This window comes from Trichechus manatus, unplaced genomic scaffold (genome assembly GCF_000243295.1).
Source record: "Trichechus manatus latirostris isolate Lorelei unplaced genomic scaffold, TriManLat1.0 scaffold00015, whole genome shotgun sequence".
Taxonomy (NCBI): domain Eukaryota; kingdom Metazoa; phylum Chordata; class Mammalia; order Sirenia; family Trichechidae; genus Trichechus; species Trichechus manatus.
In genome coordinates, this window is record NW_004443951.1 from 3,123,217 (window position 1) to 3,147,554 (window position 24,338).

At 35.6% G+C, this 24,338-nt stretch overlaps 1 protein-coding gene across 9 annotated transcripts in view; it reads left to right on the forward strand.

Moving 5' to 3' along the window:
• Positions 1–24,338, forward strand: part of TUT4 (terminal uridylyl transferase 4) — a 149,553-nt gene that overhangs the window by 75,643 nt on the left and 49,572 nt on the right. For all 9 annotated transcript variants that reach the window (XM_023727063.1, XM_023727066.1, XM_023727065.1 and 6 more), the window contains 8 exons: positions 1,427–1,604; positions 3,135–3,223; positions 7,321–7,372; positions 10,699–10,768; positions 12,075–12,201; positions 18,066–18,185; positions 18,353–18,565; positions 22,134–22,308. In XM_023727063.1, the coding sequence (XP_023582831.1) occupies positions 1,427–1,604; positions 3,135–3,223; positions 7,321–7,372; positions 10,699–10,768; positions 12,075–12,201; positions 18,066–18,185; positions 18,353–18,565; positions 22,134–22,308 (1,024 nt within the window). The remainder of the gene's footprint in view (positions 1–1,426; positions 1,605–3,134; positions 3,224–7,320; positions 7,373–10,698; positions 10,769–12,074; positions 12,202–18,065; positions 18,186–18,352; positions 18,566–22,133; positions 22,309–24,338) is intronic.

The window sequence follows — 24,338 nt, forward strand, 5'->3', positions numbered from 1 at the left end:
ATGATATTATATTATATATTTATTTATTTGTCTCTTGTTTATTTCCTCTAACTAGAATGTAAGTTACATGAGGGCAGAGACTTCATTGATCATGTTTGTGACAAAGGGAAGTAATGAAGATATCAATGAGAACACTATCCTAAAGGAAAGATAGACTTATTAATAGCATAGAAGTGTTTCTTGATTGTCTTTTATGTTTTTATTTCCATGACAACCTAACACTATAATTGAGAGCATTTTGTGGTACTTTCATGTGTATAAAAGTAATTTTATTGCATGATAATCTTGTATCATTTTTTAAAGTATGTTGCTATTAATCTCCTGAGTGATTCCTAAAAAATAGTCCTGAAAACTTAGATGCTCATCTAAAACTTAGATTATAATCAAGAATTGCAGAAATAGTCACAGAAATTTATAAAAATGAAGTCTTAACCTCCCATGTTTGATAATTCCATATCTGAGTAAGCTTTACTTACACTAAGTCTGAATATGGTAAAAGTAAGTGAAATTAGGAATGGACCAAAGTCATTGTTTAACTATATTAGGGAGAGGACCAAGTACTTTTATTATATCTGATGGGAGCTGCGTGTTTTAAGAGATTGATTCTTTCTTGACTGAAAAGTGGTAGTAGAAATGCCTTTGCTATAATACTAAATGAAAACTATATGGTCTCAATTTTGTTTAAAAATATGAAAGAAATTGGGTGTGAGATTATGAGTGATTCTCTTTCTGTCTTCCTGTGTTTGATGTGGTTTTTTCAATTAGCATTTTTTTTTATAATCAGAAAAATTAAACTAAATCTAAAAAGTATGTTGTGCATGTATAATATGGTTCCCCTTTAGCTCCTTGGTTTAAAGTGGTTTTGAAACTTAGCAGAAATCACTTTTTTTTTTCTTTTTTTTTTAACATTTTGCCTAATGTTAGGTAAATGATAGAAATCAATTGTAAATGTTTGGCAGTATATCAGATGTGGTAATGGAGCCCAGGATGTTTTCCTGTGACCCTTTAACCTGATAACTGCATATACCTCTGATCAGAGAAAATTCAAGACCTTCCACTGCATCTAAGACAGTCTGTCTTTGTTGTAACAAAATCATCAGCTGAGCGTTGTACTTATGGTTATCTTGGCTTTGATGTAGCATTTCAGAATTTATGAAGACAGTACAGTAGAACATTTTATTTTTTAAAAATATTTAATGGCAACCTTTCCCATAGCACCTCTGATTCCTTCAGTCCCCCTTGACAAAGGTAAGGATTTGGGTCTCTTTTGTTCACTTCTGTATCCTAGGTGTCTTTCATCTTGCACATAAAAGGTGCTTAGTGAATATTTGTTGAGCTAATGTATTTTTGTCCTGCTCTCTTGAATATAAAGACATTAAAATAGAAATCTTTTTTTCATTGTTACTGTTAAATATTATGCTAATAGGAAAAACAGGAAGAAAGTGAGCTTCGTTCTCTGCCACCTCCTTCCCCTGCCCACTTGGCTGCTTTAAGTGTTGCAGTTATTGAATTAGCAAAAGAACAAGGAATAACAGATGATGAACTCAGAGTTCGGCAGGAAATTGTGGAGGAAATGTCAAAGGTTATAACAACATGTTTACCAGGTACAAATACATTTCATACTTAGTTTTTTAAACTATGAACTCTTCTTCCTACTCACTCTTGAACTTAGGGCAAGTTTCTTAATGTTTTTCTATCTTTTCTGCATCTTAAAAGTAGATGAATTTAATTGTTTTATACAATACATGATGAAAAGTTTTTGGGAAATATTTCAAAAATGGAAATTCAGAATTTTGGCATAGCATAATTTTGATAATAAGCATAATTTTGGTAATAAGCAAATGCCATTATAGAATAATTTCTTGGTGGTCAAATATTTTATTTTTTTAGTATCAGTGATTTCTAAATGGACTTATTAGTTATATTAAGTATAAACATTACAACCAATCAGTGAATAAAATTCCTACTGCCTGATTTTGGGAAAAAATAAGTACTGATTATGGAGGTAGAATTTCTGTCTTTACAGAAAACTTATATTCTGGTACAAGAGGGATTCAGTCCAGGTTTCTTTTTGACATTTATGTAAAGACTATTTGTTTAGCCCCCATCATTTTTTGTATCGTTAATAAGCTTTAAGTAAATATATTCTTAAATATGACTATTATTTCTTACCACCAAATGGATTTTAGACAGTTGATATATTATAGTTTCATATAGATCCATTGTGAGAGTTATAAGAAAGAATATAAAATTGAAATTTAAAAAATGGAAAAAAAATTTTATTCCTCTTTATTATTTCTGTAATGTGGTTTTCTACATAAAATACATTGAATACTCGTTTAAGTTACATACAAAATAATTAGTATTTAAGAATAGAAATGAATATTTTATGATTTTAATGATTTGGTTGACTTTCAGATATTTTGTGAGCTTGAAAAAAAGTAGACTTTTATATATATAACTGAGTGTGAACTTAAAATTTGTAGAACACTAAACCACTTACCTGATCAGTCCCAGTCATATTATTTTTCAACTTGCCCTCTGGTGAGAGCCTTTTAAAATTTGTCTGTGTTTTTGAAATAACACACTTGATAGTCTGAGAAAGATTTCAGTGATGTGTTATTAGTCCTGTTTATTTTGTTCCATAAACTGTTGAGAGCCATGGAGTATTTTTTGAGTTTAGGTTTGTAATATCGAGTGACGTGGCTTCATTTTGTATTTTTTAAAAAGCATTGGCGTTAAATGTCTGATCTCTTCCGTACTCAAAGTACTGTCTCTTATGTCTAAAAGTAAATGTAGTTCTGATGGTAGCTACAGCTAGGTTAGTGTGTTTTTTAGTGTTATACATTGAATACTAAACATACTCTCAGTCATCCTTAAATGAACTGTTACTAAAAGTTTGTTCAAACACTAAACTTTTATGAATAATTTCTTTCTCCCTACCCTGTTCCTGCACTCCATAACTGAGAAATATTATTTTATAGATCCGTTAGGAAGGGCATCATTCTTCTATAAGCATTGTATTAGAAAAGGAAGACATAGAATCAAAGTATATGCAATTTTCTTACTACTGTTTTTTAAGAGTCCAATTTTTGTATGCTGTTTTATGCTTTGATGTTTTTTCTTTCTTTCAGAGTGTTCACTTAGGTTATATGGCTCATCACTAACCAAGTTTGCTCTGAAAAGTAGTGATGTTAATATAGATATAAAATTTCCTCCCAAGGTAAGTGATTAGAAAATAAGTTTTTTTCTTAACTAGTACTTAGTATGTTTTATTGATATCTCTTTAGAGAAGGGATAACCAAAACCAAAGCAAACCCATTGCTGTCGAGTCACTTCCAACTCATAGTGACCCTATAGGATAGAGTAGAATTGTACCATAGGATTCCAAGGAGTAGCTGGTGGATTTGAACTACTGACCTTTTAGTTAGCAACCGAACTCTTAACCACTGAGCCACCAGGGCTCCAGAGAAGGGATTAAAAAAAAAAAAAACCAAATCAAACCCATTGCCATCTAGTCAGTACCGACCCTATAGGACAGAGTAGAACTGTCCCATAGGGTTTCCAGGGAGCAACTGGTGGATTTGAACTGCTGACCTGGTTAGCAGCTGAATTCTTAACCACTGTGCCACCAGGGCTCCAGAGAAGGGATTAAAAAAAAACCAAAAACCAAACCTGTTGCCATCGAGTTGAGTCCCACTCATAGCGACCCTATAGGACAGAGTAGAACTGCCCCATAGGATTTCCAAGAATTAGCTGGTGGGTTTGAACTGCCAACCTCTTGGTTAGCAGCCTAGCTCTTAACCACTGCACCACCAGGGCTCCAGGAAGGGGATAGGGAACTATAAAACTACAATGAAGCAGTGCTTTTGGAAACTACTAGCAGGCTTCACAAGAGCCCTGGTGGCGCAATGGTTAAGCACTCGGCTGCTACCCAAAGGATTGGAGATTTGAATCCACCTAGTGGTTCCTTGACAGAAAGACCTGGCAATCTGTTTCTGTAAAGATGCGCCAAGAAAATCCTACGGGGCAGTTCTTTTGTGTCACATGATGGCACTCAACAACAGTAGGTTTCAGACACAGGCAGGGGAGAAGAAATAAGGGATGGGGGGGCGGGGAACAGGAATCAGAAGAGGAAAAAAGAAAAGGAGAAGTGTTTATATTTGAGCATGTTGAACAGTTACTGCTATGGGAAACAGTATAGAAAGTGGAAAGAACTTTGGAATTTGACACATTTGGATTCAAATCCTTGCTTCGTTGAGCAAGTTACCTGAGCTCTTTGAGCCTCAGTTTCCTGATTTCCAAAACAGGAATAATAACTTTTATATTAAATAAGATGATATTTATCAGGTGTATTAATTAGTATAGTGTCTGGTATATGATAGGTCCTTTTAGTAGTTAGCAGCTAATATCATTAGTTGTTGTTGTTGTTGTTAGGTGTGGTCAAGTCCGTTCTGACTCATAGCAACCCTGTGTACTCCAGAACAAAACATTGCCTGGTCCTGTGCCATTCTCACAGTTGTTATGCTTGAGCCCATTATTGCAGCCGCTATGTCATTCCACCTTGCTGAGGGTCTTCCTCTCTTTTGCTGACACTCTGCTTGACCAAACATTATGTCCTTCTCCAGGGACTGGTCCCTCCTGATAGCACATCCAAAGTACATGAGATGAAGTCTTGCCATCCTTGCTTCTAATGAGCATTCTGGCTGTACCTCTTCCAAGATAGATTTGTTCATACTTTTGGCAGTCTGTGGTATATTCAGTATTCTTCGCCAGCACTACAATTCAAAGGCATCAGTTCTTCTTTGGTCTTCCTTATTCATTGTCCAGCATTCACATGCATATGGGGCAGTTGAAAACACCATGGCTTGGGTCAGGTGCACCTTAGTCTTCAGGGTGGCATCTTTGCTTTTCAACACTTTAAAGAGGTCTTTTGCAGCATGATTTGCCCAGTGCAACGTGTCATTTGATTTCTTGACTGCTGTTTCCATGGGTGTTGATTGTGGATCCAAGTAAAATGAAATTCTTGACAACTTCAGTCTTTTCTCTATTTATCATAATGTTGCTTATTGGTCCAGTTGTGAGGATTTTTGTTTTCTTTATGTTGAAGTGTAATTCATACTGAAGGATGGTGTCTTTGATCTTCATCAGTAAGTGCTTCAAGTCCTATTCACTTTCAGCAAGGAAGGTTGTGTCATCTGCATAATGCAGGTTGTTAATGAGTCTTCCTCCAGTCCTTATGCCGCGTTCTTCATATAGTTCAGCTTCTTGGATTATTTGCTCAGCATACAGATTGAATAAGTATGATGAAAGGATACAACCCTGATACACACCTTTCCTGACTTTAACTCACACTGTATCCCCTTGTTCTGTTTGAACGACTTCCTCTTGATCCATATACAGCTTCTTCATGCGCACGATTAAGTGTTCTAGAATTCCCATTCTTTGCAATGTTATCCATAATTTGTTATGAACCACACAGTCAGATGCCTTTGCATAGTTGATAAAACACAGATAAACATCTTTCTGGTATTCTCTGCTTTCAGCCAAGATCCATCTGACGTCAGCAGTGATGTCTCTCATTCCACGTCCTCTTCTGAATCAGGCTTGAATTTCCACAGTTCCCAGTTGATGTACTGCTGCAGCTGCTTTTGAATGATCTTTAGCTAAATTTTACTTGCATATGATATTAATGATGTTGTTTGATAATTTCCATGTTTGATTGGATCACCTTGCTTTGAATAGGCATAAGTATGGATCTCTTTCATTCTATTGGCCAGGTAGCTGTCTTTCAAATTTCTTGGAATAGATGAGTGAGCACTTCCAGTGCTGCATCCGTCTGTTGAAACATCTCAGTTGCTATTCTGTGAATTCCTGGAGCCTTGTCCTTCACCAGTGCCTTCAGTGCAGCTTGGACTTCTTCCTTCAGTACCATTGGTTCTTGACCATATGCTACCTGCTGAAATGGTAGAACGTCGACCAGTTCTTTTTGGTACAGTGACTTGTATTCCTTCCATTTTCTTTTGATGCTTCCTGCATCATTTAACATTTTTGCCATAGAATCTTTCAATATCTTAACTTGAGGTTTGAGTTTTTTCTTCAGTTCTTTCAGCTTGAGAAATGCTGAGTGTGTTCTTCCCTTTTGGTTCTCTAACTCCAGGTCTTGCACATGTCTTTATAATACTTTACTTTGTCTTCTTGAACCACCCTTTGAAATCTTCTGTTCAGGTTTTTTACTTCATCATTTCTTCTGTTTGCTTTAGCTACTCGACGTCGAAGAGCAAATTTCAGAGTCTCTTCTGAGATCCATTTTGGTCTTCTCCTTTTCTCCTATCTTATTAATGACCTCTTGCTTTTTTCACGTATGATGTCTTTGATGTCATTCCATAACTCGTCTGGTCTTTGGTCATTAGTGTCAGTGTGTCAAATCTATTCTTGAGATGGCCTCTTAATTCATGTGGGATATACTCAAGGTCATACTTTGGCTTTCGTGGACTTGTTCTAATTTTTTTCAACTTGAACTTGCGTATGAGCAGTTGATGATCTGTTCTGCAGTTGGCCCCTGGCCTTGTTCTGACTGATGATATTGTATCCTCTCACAGATGTAGTTGATTTGATTCCTGTGCATTCCATCTGGTGAGGTCCACGTGTATAGTCACTGTTTATCATTAGTAAAAGTACCAATATTGTTTAGCACTGCTAACAGTGCTTAATTTACTGGCATATGAAACATTTAAAATAGTCAGTATTTTATGTGTTTTTAGTATATTGAATACGTTTATACTCAGGTTTGATTTGGGTGAAACTTTGATGTTTTAATTTCTAGCCTGAATAGCCAGTACTTTACAATTAATATATGATTATTAAAAACTGTTGAATAGCAAAGTACGCATGAAACTGTAACCATTTGACAAGAGTGTTATGTAAAATTGTATTTTACTCTAAACCTTTTGGCTAAACTGCCGATTTGTTTGTATTCCTAAAAGTTCTTATCACAACAGGTTCTTTTTAATAATCACTTGGTAAACTAATTTCTTTCTCCCTTGGTTTGCTGTGGAATTCCAAAACCTTTTCTTACTCTAAGAATTTATTAATTCAAGGAGTGTTGCTGGAATAATAGCTCTACATCATTTATTAGATTCTACTTCCATGAATAAGACTTGTTAACATAAAACACTATGTTTTCTGTTTTCAGTATTTTAAAATACAGAGCATGGTTTTATGTAAATGTTATTCTTTAATGATATTGAATTTTCTCTAAAATTCTGTTATTTGAACTTTGAAAATTGTGTGTTGATTTAATTCTAAATTTTCTTTTAGATGAATCATCCAGATCTTCTAATACAAGTGCTTGGGATTTTAAAAAAAAATGGTGAGTTTTTTTCCTTCCTTTTTAAAATTTGTCTAATGGTATGCACCATTAATAGAAAGAAGATTCTCTAAAGGTATTTGCAGTGTGTTGTAGTTACAGCTAACCAAATTAAAACAAACTCCTAGCATATTGGAGTTACTGTATTATATAAGGATGGATACAGATACTATTTAAGAGGTGTACTAGAAAATATATGTTGCATAAACTAAATCATACCGAGTAAGTTTTTTATATGTGCCCTGTCTCTGGATTCCTTTCGATGCATAAAGAATATTCATATAAGTAAAAATACTTTTCATATAAAAAAAAAAAAACTACAACTGTCTCAAACTAGGCCCAGGTTCTGTAGTATAATCTGGAAGATTATTTTCTTCCTTTCTTTCTTTTTTAATTGTAGTAAAAATATAAATAACAAAACATTTGCCAATTCAACATGTAAAATTCAGAGACATTATATTCATCAGGTTGTGATGAACATTACCACTATCCATTTCCAAATTATTCCATAACCATTAACAGAAATTTGGTGCCCCCTAAGCAGTGACTCCCTGTTTCCTCCTTCCTCCTGTACCTGGTAACCACTAATAAATTTTGGTCCTGTGTATTTGCCTGCTCATATAAGTGGGATCATACAATATTTGTCCTTTTGTGACTTATTTCTCTTAGCATGTTTTCAAGGTTCATCCGTGTTGTAGCATGTATCAGTACTTCATTCCTTTTATGACTGAGTAATATTCCATTGTATGTATGTACCACATTTTATTTATCCATTCATCTGTTGATGGACACTTAGGTTGTTTCCACCGTTTTGCTGTGTGAATAGTGCTGCAGTGAACATTGGTATACACGTATCTGTTTGCATTCCTGCCTTCACTTCTTTTGGGCATATACCTAGGAGTGGAATTGCTGGGTTATATGGTAGTTTAACTTTTTGAGGAACCACCAAACTGGTTTCCACAGTGACTGTACCATTTTGCATTCTCATCAGCAATGAATGGATGAGTGTTCCGGTTTCTCCACATCCTTGTCAATACTTGTTTTCTGTTTTTTTTTTTTTGTGTGTGTGTGTGTGTATGTTTTTGCTCATAGCTATCCTAGTGGGATATTTTCTTGTTTTTATTTATTAGATGCTTCTACCATAAGGAAGCCTACTTTTCTTGTTATAAAGTAAATGTTTAAGAGCTCAGGTTGTGGAGCCAGACTTTTCGGCTCAAATTCTAGCTCTCCCATTTATTGGCTGTGTTTCTTTGGGCAAATTATTTAAATGTTTATGCTTCAGTTTTTTCATTTGTAAAATGGCAGCTAATGTAGCATCTCCTTGAAGAGAAGATTGTTAGGAGAGTGAGATGTGTAAAAGCCATAGTTGAGAAAAATGCCTGGCATATAGTAATCTGTCATTAAATTTTTACTGCTGCTACTGTTATCATTATTGCTGTTATCGTTTCAACTTAGATTTTATGAATCAGTAAGCACCTGGCAAAAAAATTTCATTTGGCTTAGAAAAGATAGCTATTTAACCTTAGCCTTGCCTTGTCATTGGCTCTTGTGTCAATTCTAAACTTCCTTTCTCTGTCTGCCCGCCCCATCGGCTCTCCATTATTGATTAGATTCTTTTTGGCCTTTTTCCTGGGAAATCAGTTTTTAAGGAGTGAACTTGGTCCAGTTTATTCTGTAAAGCGATTTTAATATAGTTTTGTTTCTTAATAAATAAAAACCAACACCAAACCAGTTGTTATCAAGCAGATTCTGGCTCGTGGTGACGTCATGTTGCAGAGTAGAACTGCGCTTCATAGGGTTTTAAGGCTGTGACCTTTAAGCAGCAGATTGCCGGGCCTTTCTTCTAAAGTGCCTCTGGGTAGGTTCGGACTGCCAGCCTTTCAGTTATTAGTTGCGTGCTTAACTGATTGTGCCACCCAGGGACTTCTTTCTTAATAAATGTTGTTGTTGTTAGGTGCCATTGAATTGATTTCCACTCATAGTGACTGTGTGTGATGGAGTAGAATTGCCCCATAGAGTTTTTTAGGCTATAATCTAGATTGCCAGGTCTTTCTCCCGTAGAGCTGCTAGGTAGGTTTGAACCACCAGCCTTTTGGTTAGCAGCAGAACACTTGACTGTTGTGCCACTAGGGCTCCTTCCTTAATAAATACTTATTTCTAATTGCACAAAAACTCTAAAGTATTTAGAGTTTTATTATAGATAAGTGGTAGACATATACCTTTTACCTCTTCAGACTTACTCAGTATCAACCTATCATAAATATTTAAAAAATGTCTTCTTCCACTAACATACATGAGTAGTAGATCATCGTAAACCACATAACATAGGTTTTTAAAACTCAGTCTGATTGTAAAATTGACAGTTCTCTTCATTACGCCCTCATTATACCTTCTAAAAGGGGGCCTTGATGTTGCAGTGGTTTAGGCTCTCGGCTGCTAACCATAAGGTTGGCGGTTCCAAACCACCAGCTGCTCCTTCTATAAAGATTTACAGCCTTGGAAACCCTGTAGGGTTGCTATGAGTCAGAATTGACTTGATGGCAGTAAGTTTGGTTTTTGGGTACCCTCTAAAGACCTCCATCCTAGTATCTACAGGATTTGTTTATACATTTGTATGCAGAACTCCACATTGAGCACTTTTTGTCTTAGTGGTTGTCATATCTTCTCACTGGGCTCTTTTTATCAGTGTCACCATCTCCTGTGTATAACACACTTTCTTTCATAGGTCTTCAACACATGTTTTTTGAAAAAATTAATCATTCCAACTATGCTACTAAGAACTTTTCCTTGAACTTCAGATGTAATAATGTTAATCCATCTATCTTTATTTAGATAAGACATTTATGACATGGGCCTATCTTGAAAGACTTCTGGGTGGAGGTGCGCTTCACCCTGTTAGTTCTTTAGGAGCTTTGGTTTGGTAACTTAGAGAACTGTCAAAGCGTTGTAGTCCTCATTTCGTGACTTCTGTGGAAATAGCCATCTGAAGTAAGTTGTGTCCTCTCTTTTCTATATCTGTGAAGGTTTAACAACTTTGACTAGATCGTATACTTGGAAATATTCAAACTTTTAGGAATATTAAGACCTTTCTTCTTAAGGTGATTATAACTTTCGGACAGTATTGTGGACAGTGGTTTGTGATGTATAACACATGACGCCAAAAGAGGTAAGAGATTCTATTGGGTTAATGCTCATAATGACAAAAATGGCTTATCCCACAGAAGCAATAAGAGTGATTTTAGAAGGAAACTTAATGTTTACGATAGAGTAAACATCTGAGAGATGTTGACATTAGCTTACTTGTGTTTATTATTTTTTTTCCTTATTAGTATTATATGTAGATGTGGAATCTGATTTTCACGCTAAAGTTCCTGTTGTGGTGTGCAAAGATCGGAAAAGGTTAGTAACAATGAAGAGAAAATAAATATTAAAAAAAAGAAAGAAGAAACCAATTAACCAAATATGTGGTGAACATCTCCAAAAGAGAAGATTTTTATTTCAGATTTCTCCTTGAATTATTAAGACTAAGTAGTTTCTAGTCACTGAAAATAGCAAGTTTATGAAAAGCATGTAAACAAGAAATAGAATTACCAGTCATTTGAAATAAAGCACTCTAGGCAAAACTTCATTTTTTTCTTAAGTTTATTCACTTACTGAACAATATCGAGCATACTATATGTTAGGTAGTGGTTGGCTCTAGGGATGCAACCAGAATAAGAAATAACCTTTGTTCTCAAGGAGCTCATTGTCAGTTAGAATCTAGTTTTTACTTCACTGAATGAGTCATTGAAGATTGATCTTGCCTTTCTACTCAGATGTCTATAGGATTGATAGACACTTTTTAAAGTACCTTTGAAAAAGGAAATTAATCCTATTTGAGATCAGTGTGAGAGATACGAAAACAATACAGAGATGATAAAGTGTTTTTTTATGGACTATTACAGTATTTCTTAAATTTTAAGATTACTGTATTTTTTTACTCAAAGCTAGAAAGTTGGAAGGGTCTGTGGAGATCTAGTTCAGCTTCCTTATTTTCTCAGTTAGAAAATAGAGGCCTGGAGGGGTTAAGTGATTTGCTCAAACTCCTATCATTTAAGGGAAGACCAGAATTGGAATACAAGTATTGTGACTTCTGTTATTTTTTCCACTACATGGTGTCACATTGCCTCTGTGTGGCAATGCCATATATATTCTTCTCCCTGCCTCTAAAATATCTCCACTGCAATTCTGTCACTTCATTTAATGTAGCTCCTGTTACCACTTAATCTGTGGGTTAAAATGTAAATCATTTCTAGTCTCTACTCTTAAAATAAACATGTTAGTAAAGGCATGAAAGCTTGGATAGGAAAAATAAGTGTCAAGAAGTATAGCTAGTTCATTATTTCACTTTCAGTTTTTATCTTGTGTAAAGCAAAAAGATGAAGTAGGATGTGTTGTACTATTCAACTTTGAAGAGATCAGTGTTCTCTGTCATATATATTAAATTTTGGTGAATCTTAATGTTGCTTTTGAAATTAATTTTTCATGTTTAATTTATATGTAACTAGTGATGGAAATTTAGTTTAGCTTTAAATTTATTAAAATGTTTTTATTATCACTTTTTAGGTCTTAAAATATGGTGACTGGAAAGGATAGCTGCAGGATTTGCAGTATTCTGCTTTTTAAGGTATTGATATAGTAAAATTTGTTTCTTTCTCATTCACAGTGGTTTACTTTGTAGAGTGAGTGCAGGAAATGATATGGCATGCCTCACTACTGATTTACTTGCTGCTCTTGGCAAAAGGGAACCTGTCTTTACTCCCTTGGTGTTAGCTTTTCGCTACTGGGCAAAGGTAAGTGAGACAGAATTTGAAAATAACTAATTTTCAAAATAGTTCATGCTATAAATCATAATATATGTGACAAAATAGTTACCTGGGCCAGACAGAAAGTGGTGTGGTAGATTCTGGTTTATGGATATGAAAGTAGTTTCATAGACTTACAAACTTAATGATAGATATGTTTTAGAATTCTTGTTATATTTAATTTATTCTCCTTTTATGTACTGTAAAAATGTTCTCTTTCATATCTTAATATCTGAGGCTCAAGTTTTGACTTATATTTTATTGTAAATTAAGGTTCGTTTGTTGGCACATTTTTTCTAATCTCTTAGAAGATTATTCTCTTTCCTCTAAATTATTGATAACCTGCAGTAATTTCTGATTGGGCAACTTTTGAGGATTAATTATCTAAATTTTCTAAATTAGAATTATTTTATATTTTTAAAGGCTGTGGTTCTTCTGTGCTCATTTCTTTGGTGGAGGCAGGGGGAAGGGGTGGTAATTACTAACACCAGTCCAAATGATCTGAAGAGAGAGATTTTAACTTTTTTGGGAGTATGTGTTCTTATTCTGTCAGTACAGTGTTCTTCAGTTGTTAGACCAATCATGAGTAAATTCTCAGTTTTATTTAAAGAAGATAGAGTAATAGGACGTTCGTGGAGTGGTAATTTTAGAGCAAATATAGTGAGAAGATTCCTTTTGGAGTTTTTTGTCTGGACTCTTGATTAGAGAATTGTCCCCATGGTTGGGGTAGCACCAAATGGCTGAGTATAGCTGGAAAAGTAGGAAGCACTCAGAAAGCCCAGGGTTGGGGCTCCTTCATGCTCAAGGTCTTTGTATTTGCGGTTTCCTCTGTAGTGTTGCTATGAGTCGGAATCAACTCAATGGCAACGGGTTTAGTTTTCATCTAGACTGTTGTTTTCCCATGTATCCAGAATAGTTCACTCCTTTCCTTATTTCAGGTTCCTGCTCAAACTTCATTTATCAGAATTTCCCAGTCCACCCTATGTAAGCATTGCCACCATCACTTTCCCTGCCTTTACCATGCTTTATTTTTTACACAGCACTTACTACCACTTGCCATACATATATTTGTTTGTTTCTGGTCTCCTTTTTTCCATGAAATTGTAAACTCTGTGAGGACAGGGATTTTAATCTGTTTTATTCACTCCTAGTTCCTAGTTGCTGTGTGTCAGAGTTGACTTGACGGCAACTGATGTTTGATTTGGTTAGTCCCCAGTGGCTCTTATTTTACTGCACCAGCATGTAGTAGGCAGTCAATAAATATTTGTTGAATGAATGGCCCATTTTCGTCAGAAAGAAGATTTTTAACCTTTGGAAGTAAATGGGGGTGGTGAACCAGGCTGAGGGGGGGTGAGTACCTCCTCTTATTTATTGCATTATACTCTGTGCTTAGTATGATGCTTAGCATACTGTACAGATTCAGTGCCATGAAATGGAATAAACCGATTCCAGCTGTAGTTTTTGTGCTAACTCTTTATGTGCTCTTAGGCAAAGCATTTCACTTATCTGAGCCTCAGGTTTTCTATTTGGAGAGATTATTTTGAAAATGATATGAGGTAATGCATGAGAATATACTTTGAGCTCTAAAATGCTACAAAATACAAGGAATGAAAGAATACACAGCTGCCTCTGAATTGATACTTCTCATTTATGCCCTAATTTTTTAGTGGTCATAAACTAGTGCCAGTTTTCTCACAGATATTCTTTTACTCAATAAAGTAAGTAAACTGTATTATAAAAATATAAATGATACACAAATAAGTTACTTTCATTTTGAAAAAAAAAATTGGCCTATAAACTTTGTTTCTTAGAGTGGCTCTTATGCAGAAAAGGTTGCTCATACTGTGTTAGCACTTGAAATAACATGCATTGATCCTTATCAGTCAGTGAAGGACACTAAAAGATATAAAGCTGATTGCAAATTGGTTCTGTTTCTATCTCCAGCAAAATAGTGTGTTTCATTTTTGGCAGCTGTATTAGTGTTAGGTGCAAAATGCTGCTTTTCATGGTTTTCATTGTCTCAGTTTATTATAACCAGAAAACAAACAAACAAAAAATCATTGCCGTCGAAACAACTCTGACTTCTGGTGACCCCATGTGTGTCAGAATAGAACTGTGCTTCATAGGGTTTCAGTGGCTGATTTTTCTGAAGTAGATCACCAGGCCTTTCTTCTGAGGCACCTCCGTGGATTTGAACTGCCATCCTTTTGGTTAGCAGCCAGATGTGTTAATGCTTGCACTACCTAGGGACTCTGAGTTTATTGTAAGAAACCCAGAAAAAAATTCCTGGCATATTTTCCTTCTTCAAAATATGTATATAATATGTATATTAAATATGTATAACAGCTTTATATCTCTTGAGGTTTTAAGCCATATTTTATTATCTAGTAAGCACAAATATTTTCCACGATTTGGGGGCTCATAATCTAGTATATGAATACATATATCCTCGTAACTGATATAAGATTGTAGTTGACCATTAGCTGTCTCTCTCTTCTCTTAAGTAGCTATATGCTTAGCATTCTAGTAATAGGAAATAATTTTCTAGATAAAGCTTCTTAACTCTAGGTGGCAAAACTCTTCACCTTATCATCAGTCCATTATAGTCAAACTTAAGTTATCTGACTCAGAGCCACATTTTGTGGTTGACATAAACATTACATTTTAGCAGTATTTGACACTGAAAAGAGATTCCTTGGTTTTAAGAGCTTTCAAACTGCCTTAATCTTGTTCTCCTATGAGATGTCTGATAGTGTTAACAGTACATTCGCAGTTCCTTACAATTGAAAAGGAGTTTCTGATTAACTGGCCTCATTCATTAGGCAGTATACGTCTTGTTCTAATATTTTGGCTAAATGAGAATTTATTTTAGTGGAATAGCTCAAGCTCCTTTTGACAAGTGCCTTTTAATCTCTCTCTTTTTTTTTAAACTGGATTCTTAAATTTACTAAGGCATTATGAGTCAGGTTCTAGTGCTAAATCTTTATTATCTAATGAAGAGAAAAAAACCGATTTAACTATAGACCAGTCTTGCTTATACAGATGCAAAAATATAAATAAAATGTAAACAGATGGAATACATCAGTATATCAAAGGGTAATATGACATGACCTATGCAGGGTTTATTTCATGAATATAAGAGTGATTTAATATCAGGAAATCTGTTAACATAATTTATTAAATTAACAAAGCAGAAAAAACATTAGTAGATACCAAAAAGGCATATTATTCCTTAAAAAACCTCTTAAATAAACCAGAAATAGAAAGAAGTTTATGATAAAGACTATTTACAAAAAAAACCCTCAGTAACAAACATCCTTCTTAACAATGAATTTCTTAAATATATTATAATCAGGAACATTACAGAGATGTTCACTCGCAATGTTATTATTATACATTTTTTGGAGAATTTAGAGAATGTAATAAGAAAAGAAAATGAAACGATGAATGTAAATATTGGAAAAGAGAGAATTGTCTCTTTTTGCTAGTGATATGATTGTATAACTGGAATAGACTTTATAGTAGTAAAAAAATACTAGGATTAATAATAATAATTACTAGAGTTTGGTAAGATGACTAAATATAAATATACAAAAATAGTAGCTTTTCTTTGTCATAAAAGTAAACCTGCTAGAATGGAAATGGGGAAAAATATTACTTTCATGACAGTGACAAAATACTAAGAAATAAATTTAATAAGAAAAGTATGGGAGGAAAATTATATTATTGAAAGATGAAAATGAAATGTGAACAGATTTATTCATTCAGCAAACATTTGTTGAGTGCTTCTTATGCGTCAAACACTGTTCAGGGTGCTGGAAACATCTAATAAGATATACAAATCCTGCTGTCAAGACTGGAGAAACCCCAAGAGTATGGCCCCAGGATACCCTTTTAGCTCAGTACTGAAGTCTCACTCCTGAGGTTCACCGTTCAGCCAAAGATTAGACAGGCTCATAAAACAAAACGAGACTAAATGGACACACCAGCCCAGGGGTAAGGACGAGAAGGCAGGAGGGGACAGAAAAGCTGGTAATGGGAAGCCTAAGGTCGAGAAGGGAAGAATGTTGACGTGTTGTGGGGTTGGCAAGCAGTGTCACAAGACAGTATGTGTATTGTTTAATGAGAAGCTAGTTTGCGCTGTAAACAATAAAAAAACAAAAAAATCTAAAAAAAAAAAAGCTACCTTAATGTGAAAAGAAAAACAGTATATTGGGAAAAATAACATTTTTCAAATGTTTATTTCAGATATAAAGAGTTGTTATCTATAATGAAGTCCCTAGGTGGCACAAACATTTTGCTCTAGACTACTAACCGAAAGTTTGGCAGTTTGAATCCATCCAGTGGTGCCATGGAAGAAAGTCCTGGAGATCTACTTCCTTAAGATTGTGTTGTTGTTGTATGCCGGCAAGTTGATGCTGACTCACAGCAACCCTGTAGGACAGAGTGGAACTGCCCCATAGAGTTTCCAAGGCTGTAATTTTTACAGAAGGAGACCGCTACATGGAAAGATACCAAGTTCTTAAATGGTGGATTTGAACTGCGAACCTTTTGGATAGCAGCTGAGCGCTTAACCACTCTGCCACCAGGACTCCTTTCCATAAGATTTGTTGTTGTTGTTAGGTGCAGTCGAGTCGGTTCCGTCTCATAGCAACCTTGTGTACAACAGAATGAAACACTGCCTGGTCCTGTACCATCCATTGGAAACCCTATGGAGTGCAGTTCTACTCTGACATACTTGGGGTTGCCGTGAATCAGAACTGACTTGATGGCAATGGGTTTTGGTTATCTGTAATGTAAAGTGAACTCCTAGAAATTCATATATAACATATGAAAACAGAAAAACTGGTAAAAGATTTAAATAGACCATTCATAAAGGAGCAAATTCAAATGGTCAGTAAACACATAAAAATTGTGTGTCTTTGTTAGGTCAAGGAAATACAAATCAAAGTAACTACTAGATATCACAGCTCATCCATCCCATTGGAAAGTTTGTGGCAAAACCACACCTAGTGTTGAAAGGGGTATGTACACTCATACATTGCTGATGGAGAAGAAAAACTTCTATAGTGTTTTTGGAAAATAACCTTACAATATTTATCAAAATTTTAAAATAGCACATATTCTTCAGTCTAGCCAGCACATTCCTGGGAATATATCTCATAGAAATGAATATCAGTACTTGGGAAATAGATATAAGGATACATACTACAGCATTTTATTAGGACAAAAACTGGGAACAGAGTGAATGTCCTTGAGTAGGGGAACTTCTGAGTAACCAGATCATAGACTATAATTTAACCATTAAATAGAATATGTTAGATCTGTACTAATTGACTTAGAGGGATTTTCTTGATGCATTGTTAAGGGAGAAGAGTAATATACAGAAAGGTGTCTTACACCATTTTGGTAAAACAATGACAAAAAATTGTAACATCCTCTCTGTGTTTATATAGAAATTATGTATACTTGTATACGATTGTTTGAGTATAGAAAAAGACATGGAAAGATATGTAAAAGGTTGTTAACATTGAGGCAGAAGTGGAGATAAGGAAATAATATTTTTAACAGGTGTCTACAATAAAAGCACTGTGTGTAAGATTCCATTTAATTAAAATATTTATGTATCTTTATATGCATAAAGAAACGAATGAAAAGATGGTCCCAACATATTATTGGTTATTTCGGGGTGGTGAGAGTTTAGGTAATTCCTCATATTTTTCATTATTGTTTGAACTTTTTACAATGATTATGGTAGGAAAAAACAATAAAGTGACTTTTGTTGTGAGGGAAACAATGGAAAAGAAACCTAAGTGGTGGTAATACTTTTTTTTTCCCCCTTCATTTTGCAGTTGTGCCATATTGACTCTCAAATTGATGGTGGAATCCCTTCTTACTGTTTTGCTTTAATGGTGATGTTTTTTCTACAACAAAGAAAACCCCCTCTTCTTCCTTGCTTACTTGGAAGTTGGGTAAGCATGAGTTTGATATATATATGTGCATGTATATATGTAGTTTGCTCTTGCAGAGTGCTTTGCTCAAACATTTTTAAGCTGGAATTCTGGTTTGTCTGTTTGTCCATCTTTTTTTTTTTTTAAATAATTTTTCCACTACCAATTTGGAATGCCTTTTTATATAGATTGAAGGCTTTGACCCAAAAAGAATGGATGACTTTCAGCTGAAGGGCATAGTAGAAGAGAAGTTTGTGAAGTGGGAATGTAATTCAAGTAGTGCAACTGAGAAAAACTCAATTGCTGAGGAAAACAAAGCTAAGGCAGACCAACCAAAAGATGATACCAAGAAGACAGAAACAGACAACCAAAGTAATGCCATGAAGGAAAAACATGGCAAAGTAAGCTTTTTTTTTGTTTTTGTTTTTGGCTTTCTATCTGTAGAATTTGTAATGCCTTCTATTGAAGCTATTTTAATAGTAGATTGACTGACTGACCTTGAGCAAGCCTCTTGGCCTCATTTTCCTCATCTGTAAAGTGAGGGGTTGATCTGGTTTAGTTTTCAGTACTGAGATTCCCTAATGAATTTATACCTCATTTGGAAGATTTGTATTGTTTCAGTTAAACAAGGTATTTCTTCTTTCATCTAGACAAGGAAAATCTCCTTCAGGAGTTGGTTTCTGATCAAAACTTTAGCATATGGGAATTATGTTGCCAGATAGGTGGAGAAATAAAGACCCTGAGCTCCATGAGAGGATGGCTTGATTATATAATCATTCAACGTTCATTTTTAAGGACTTGCTATGTGCCAGGCATTATCTTGAGTGCTAGAGAGCCAAAGATGCATAGATATAGTGGATTGTGTCCTCTAGAAGCTTGTAGTCTTCTGAAGTAGACATATGCATAATTACAGGAATGTAAACATTTCTGAAACCAGTGCTCTAGCTATATTTAATTATTTGTATTCCCTGAACATATATTCCTAGTCAACTTAACCCTTCTTCTTTCCTAGACTACCTTCTACTCTCTCTGTACACCATCAGTACTTAATCTCAGCTAATGATCTTGCTTGTTATTACTTCACTGATAAAGTTGAAGCAATCAAAAGGAGTACACACTCCCACTGTCATCTACCACCACCTGCCCTCACATAGTCTGCCTTGCTTTTTTTCATAGGGGAATTCCTATGTTCCTATCTAAAGTGATTTTCTTCACTTATGCATTTAATCTCATCTTTTCTTGTCTGTTGCAGAACATTGCTCTAACAATTCTTCCCTTTCTCTCGTAAATTATCAATTTTTAAATTCTATATTGAATCAAGCATGCTTTATTTCTCCCATCTTAAAGAAAAATCTCGATACCACTTCTGCTGTTAGCTACCACCTTATTCTTTGCTCCTGTTTGCAGTGAGACTCCTCAAAAGAGTTTTCTATATTCATTGTTTCCAAGTTCTCTCCTTCCATTTCCTCCTAACTCACTTCGTTTAGACTTTGTCCCCCATCAGTCTGCCAAAACTTGTATCATCAAGGTCAATGGTATCTTCCCCATTGCTAAATCCAGACGTCTTTTTTTTTTTTTTTTAAATCTTTCTTGACTTATCAACAACATTTGCTAGTTGATTACTTCCTTCTCTGAAAAATTTCTTCACTTGACTTTTGGGACACCACACACTTGGTTTTCCTCTTATCATATTAGTTATTCCTTCTCAGTCTTCTTGGCTGGTTCCTCCTTTTCTCAGGCACTTAATATTGGAGTGCTCCATGGTTCAGTCTTTGATCCCCTTTTTCTTCTGTATCTACATTTACTCTGTCGGTGATTCCATCCAACCAGATGGTTCTTAAGTAACATTTGTATGCTGATGACTTCCAAATTAAAATCACCAGCCTGACCTCTCTCCTAAACTCCATAGTTGTATTTCCAACTGCTTTATTTAATGACTCTACTTAGCTGTCTAGTAGTTATCTTAAACTTCACAGGTCTAAATCTGAACACCTGATTTTACCCCTCAAACTTGATTCACCTGCAGTTTTCCAGTCTCAGTTGATGGCTTTCCATCCTTTCAGTTGCACAGTCAAAAACATTCGAGTCATCCTTTACCCCTCCTCTTCACATACCTTATCTAGTCTGTCAGGAAATCCTGTCAGTTCTGCTTCAAAATATATCCAGAATTTGACCATCTTTCAGCACCTCCACTGCTGCTACCATTCTAGTCCTAGCTCTACCATCACCTCTGGCCTGAAATACTGCCTACTTCCTAACAGGTTTCCCTGCATCTACCCTTGTCCCCTGTAGTCTTTTCTCAAAATAGTAATCAGAATTTTTTTTAAGCTGGTCAGATCATGTCCTTCACCTCCTTCCTCCGCCAAAACCCTCCATTTAGAATAAAAGCCAAAGCGTCCTTACTGGTTAGCTCTTTGTCCTCTTCTAGTACTCTTTTTTTTTTCTTCCCCCACCATAGCCACACTAACTTCTTTGTTTTTCCTTTAAAACGGTAGTCACATTCCCACCTTAGTGCCTTTGCTCTAGCTGTTCCCTATTCTTAGAACACTTTTCCCTTCTCTTCAAATCTTTGCTGAAATCACACCTTCTCAACAAGTCATATCCTGACCACCCTATTAACACTGTAACCTTATCCTGTTTGCACACTCCCAGTCCCCTTTACCATATTCAACATTTTCTTTTTTTCCACATCATTTATCTTCTAATGTACAGTACTGTGTAATTAATTGGAACCCTAGTGACAAAGTGGTTAAAAGCTCAGGCTGCTAACCAAAAGGTCTGCAGTTCGAATCCATCAGCTACTCCTTCGAAACCGTACAGGGCAGTTGTGCTCTGTCCTGTAGGGTCGCTGTGAATCAGAATTGACTCGACGGCACACAACAACATGTAATTAATTATTAAGTTTGTTATTTATTATCTTTTTCCCCTACAAAGTAAGCTCTATGAAGGCAAGGATATATATATTTTTTCCACTGACGTATCATAAGTCCCTAGAACACTGCCTGGTACATAGTAGGTATTCAGTAAGTATTTGTAGAATTGAATGAATGAATGACTGTTTATGCCTTTATGCTACGTAGTGATCACTTTTAGTCAGTCTTCATCTAGCTAATTCCTTCAGAATTCAGGTGTTACATCTTCTGTGAAGACTCTTCTAATTTAGAGGCCCATCTTAGCATGTAGCCTTTACTGTAATTGTTAAATTGTCTCTCCTTGTGCTAATAGTCTATAAAGTGGGGACCTCACCTTATTTGAGTGGCAGTATAGTGTAGTGATTAAGAACATGAACCCAGTAGCCAAATGGTCTTGGATGAAATCTTTGCCCTATAATATCTACTTCATAAAATTTTTGGAATTAATATGTACAGCACATGAATGATTCAGGGTAAACACTGTATATAAATGTTAGCTCTCATTATTTGATGTCCCCAGCACCTAGCACAATACTAGTGACATAAGTTCTAAATAAGTGTGTGCTGAATGAAGGAATTAGTTTTTTGAAAACCCAGGACATTAACTTAGATTTCTAAAGTAATTGCTATAATGAGGAACTGTTGTAGTTCTTTCATGCAGTGGTTTTCAACCTTGGCTGTACTTGCAAATCATTTAGGGAGCTTTAAAAATTCCCAGTGCCCAGGAATTACCCCAGGTCAATTAAATCAGAATCTTGAGAGTGAGGTGGGAGGTAGGAGTGGCATAGCACCCAGGCATTAGTGTATTTTAAAGCGCCTCAGGTGATTCTCAGGTGCAGCTAAGGTTGAGAATTCCTGGTTTAGTAGAAATATCACAGAATTCTAGGAGTCAGTAAACTGGGGCTCTGTTCCCAACTCTGCCACAAACTGACTGCTTTTTGGCAAGTTATTTCTCCATGCTTCAGTTTTTGAAAAGGTAACCTTTAACATCCTTTCTAACTAAAAATAACTTTATAGTTTTGTGAAGCTTAAATGAAAAGTATTTTTTCTTTTCCAGTCTCCTTTAACATTGGAAACACCAAATCAGGTATCCCTGGGACAATTATGGTTAGAGCTACTAAAATTTTACACACTGGATTTTGCTCTGGAGGAATATGTCATATGTGTACGGATAAAAGATATTTTAACAAGAGAGAACAAAAACTGGCCTAAAAGGCGAATAGCCATTGAAGGTGAGAAGTTGTGTTGTGTTTCATTTGGAGACTATTTTTTTGTGTGTGCCACTCCTCATCTGTTTCTAATACAGTGTTATAAATCCCTTGGCTTTGTAGCACTGTATATGCCACTAGGTTATCATTATATATCTTAGATTATTCTTCCTAAGTCCATAATAATTTCATAGGATTAATACTTATTTAAAGGTCTTCAATCTGTAAATATGTTCGCTAGGGTTATTGATTTCTTTACATACCTTTATTTTTTTTTCTGTAATTTTGAAAAATTAAAAAAATACAGAAAAATAAAATAATATAATTAATACTATTAATACTACTTCACAGACACAGCCAAATGCCCTGAGAGACCGAGCTACTGGGTTGAGGGCTGGGGACCATGGTCTTGGGGGATATCTAGCTCAATTGGCATAACATAGTCTATAAAGAATGTTCTACATGTGACTGTGGTGAGTAGCGATGGGGGTCTTCAAAGCTTGTGAGCGGCCATCTGAGATATATCTACTGGTCCCATCCCAGCTGGAGCAAAGGAGAATGAAGAAGACCAAAGACACAAGGGAAAGATAAGTCCAAAGGACAAATGTACCACGACTACCACAAGCTCCCCCACACTGAGCTAGAATAACTAGATGGTGGCCACTACCACCACCAGCTGCTTTGGCGGAGATCACAATAGAGGGTCCCGAACAGAGTAAGAGAAAAATGTAGCACAAAATTCAAATTCACACACAAAAAAAGACCAGGCTTGCTGGTCTGACAGAGACTGTAGAAACCCCAAGAGCATGGTTCCCGGATACCCTTTTAACTTATTTCTGAAGTTACTCCTGAGGTTCACCCTTCAGCCAAAGATTAGACAGGTCTGTAGAGCCGTGGTGGCAAAGTGGTGAAAGAGCTTGGCTGCTAACCAAAAGATCAGCAGCTAGAATCCACCAGCCCCCACCTTGGAAACCCTTTGGGGCAGTTGTGCTCTGTCCTGTAGGGTCACTATGAGTCAGAATCGACTCTGGCAATGGGTTTGGTTTTTGTGTAGGGACAGCAAGAACACATGTAAAGGGTCGTGCTTCATAGCTCAGTCATGTATATGAGCCTAATGGGCACACCCGCCCAAACGCAAAGACCAGAAGGCAGAAAGGGACAGGAAAACTGGACCAGTGGAAACAGGGAACCTGGAGTGGAGAAGGGGAGAGTGTTGACACATCACGAGGTTGGCAACTAATGTCACAAAACAATTTGTGTATTAATTGTTTGTGTTAACTGTTTAATGAGAAACTGATTTGCTTTTTCTAAACTTTCACCTAAATCACTGTTTAAAAACAGGAAAACTTCAACCCTCCATCTAAAACCATTTCAGAGATTCCTGTAAAACTGACTTTTGTGTCACTTAACATTTCCTTCTTCACCCAGTTGAGCCCCTATGTGAGAAATTTCTTACAGAATTTAGTGCCAAAGGAGTTGGGTAAACAGGGTGGTGAGAGCAGAGATTTTCAGTCAGACTCCTCTGAGTTTGACTCTTTGGGGCACTTACTAGCTATGTAACCTGAAGGAAATCACTTCACCTCTCTGATCACTATTGGTTTCCTCAAATATAAAATGAGGGTAATAATAGGATCTACTTTTGAGCATTGTTAAAAGAATTAAAAATTTTTGTGTGTGAGGCACCTAGCACAGTGCCTGCCACATAGTACATGTTCAATAAACACAGGTATACATGAATATACTTAAAAATAGTTTTTGAATAAATTGTGTCATAATATTGTATTAAAGTACAATTTTAATGTCCAGTTTCACATTGTCTTCTAAAGTGTCTCCTCTGTTAAATGTGGCTAAGCTAAAGAAAAAAAGAAATATTGATGGTTGGCAAAGAAGTTCCTGCATCAAATCCAAAGAACATTAAGATTTTTAGATGTATAAAAATTAGTAGAATGACTTCTAAATCCATAATCAAAAATGTAAATCCCACAGTGTTTCACTAACCTTTGATAGATAGGAAATTGAATTTCTGCCCATCGTTTTAGTCTAGCCTACACATT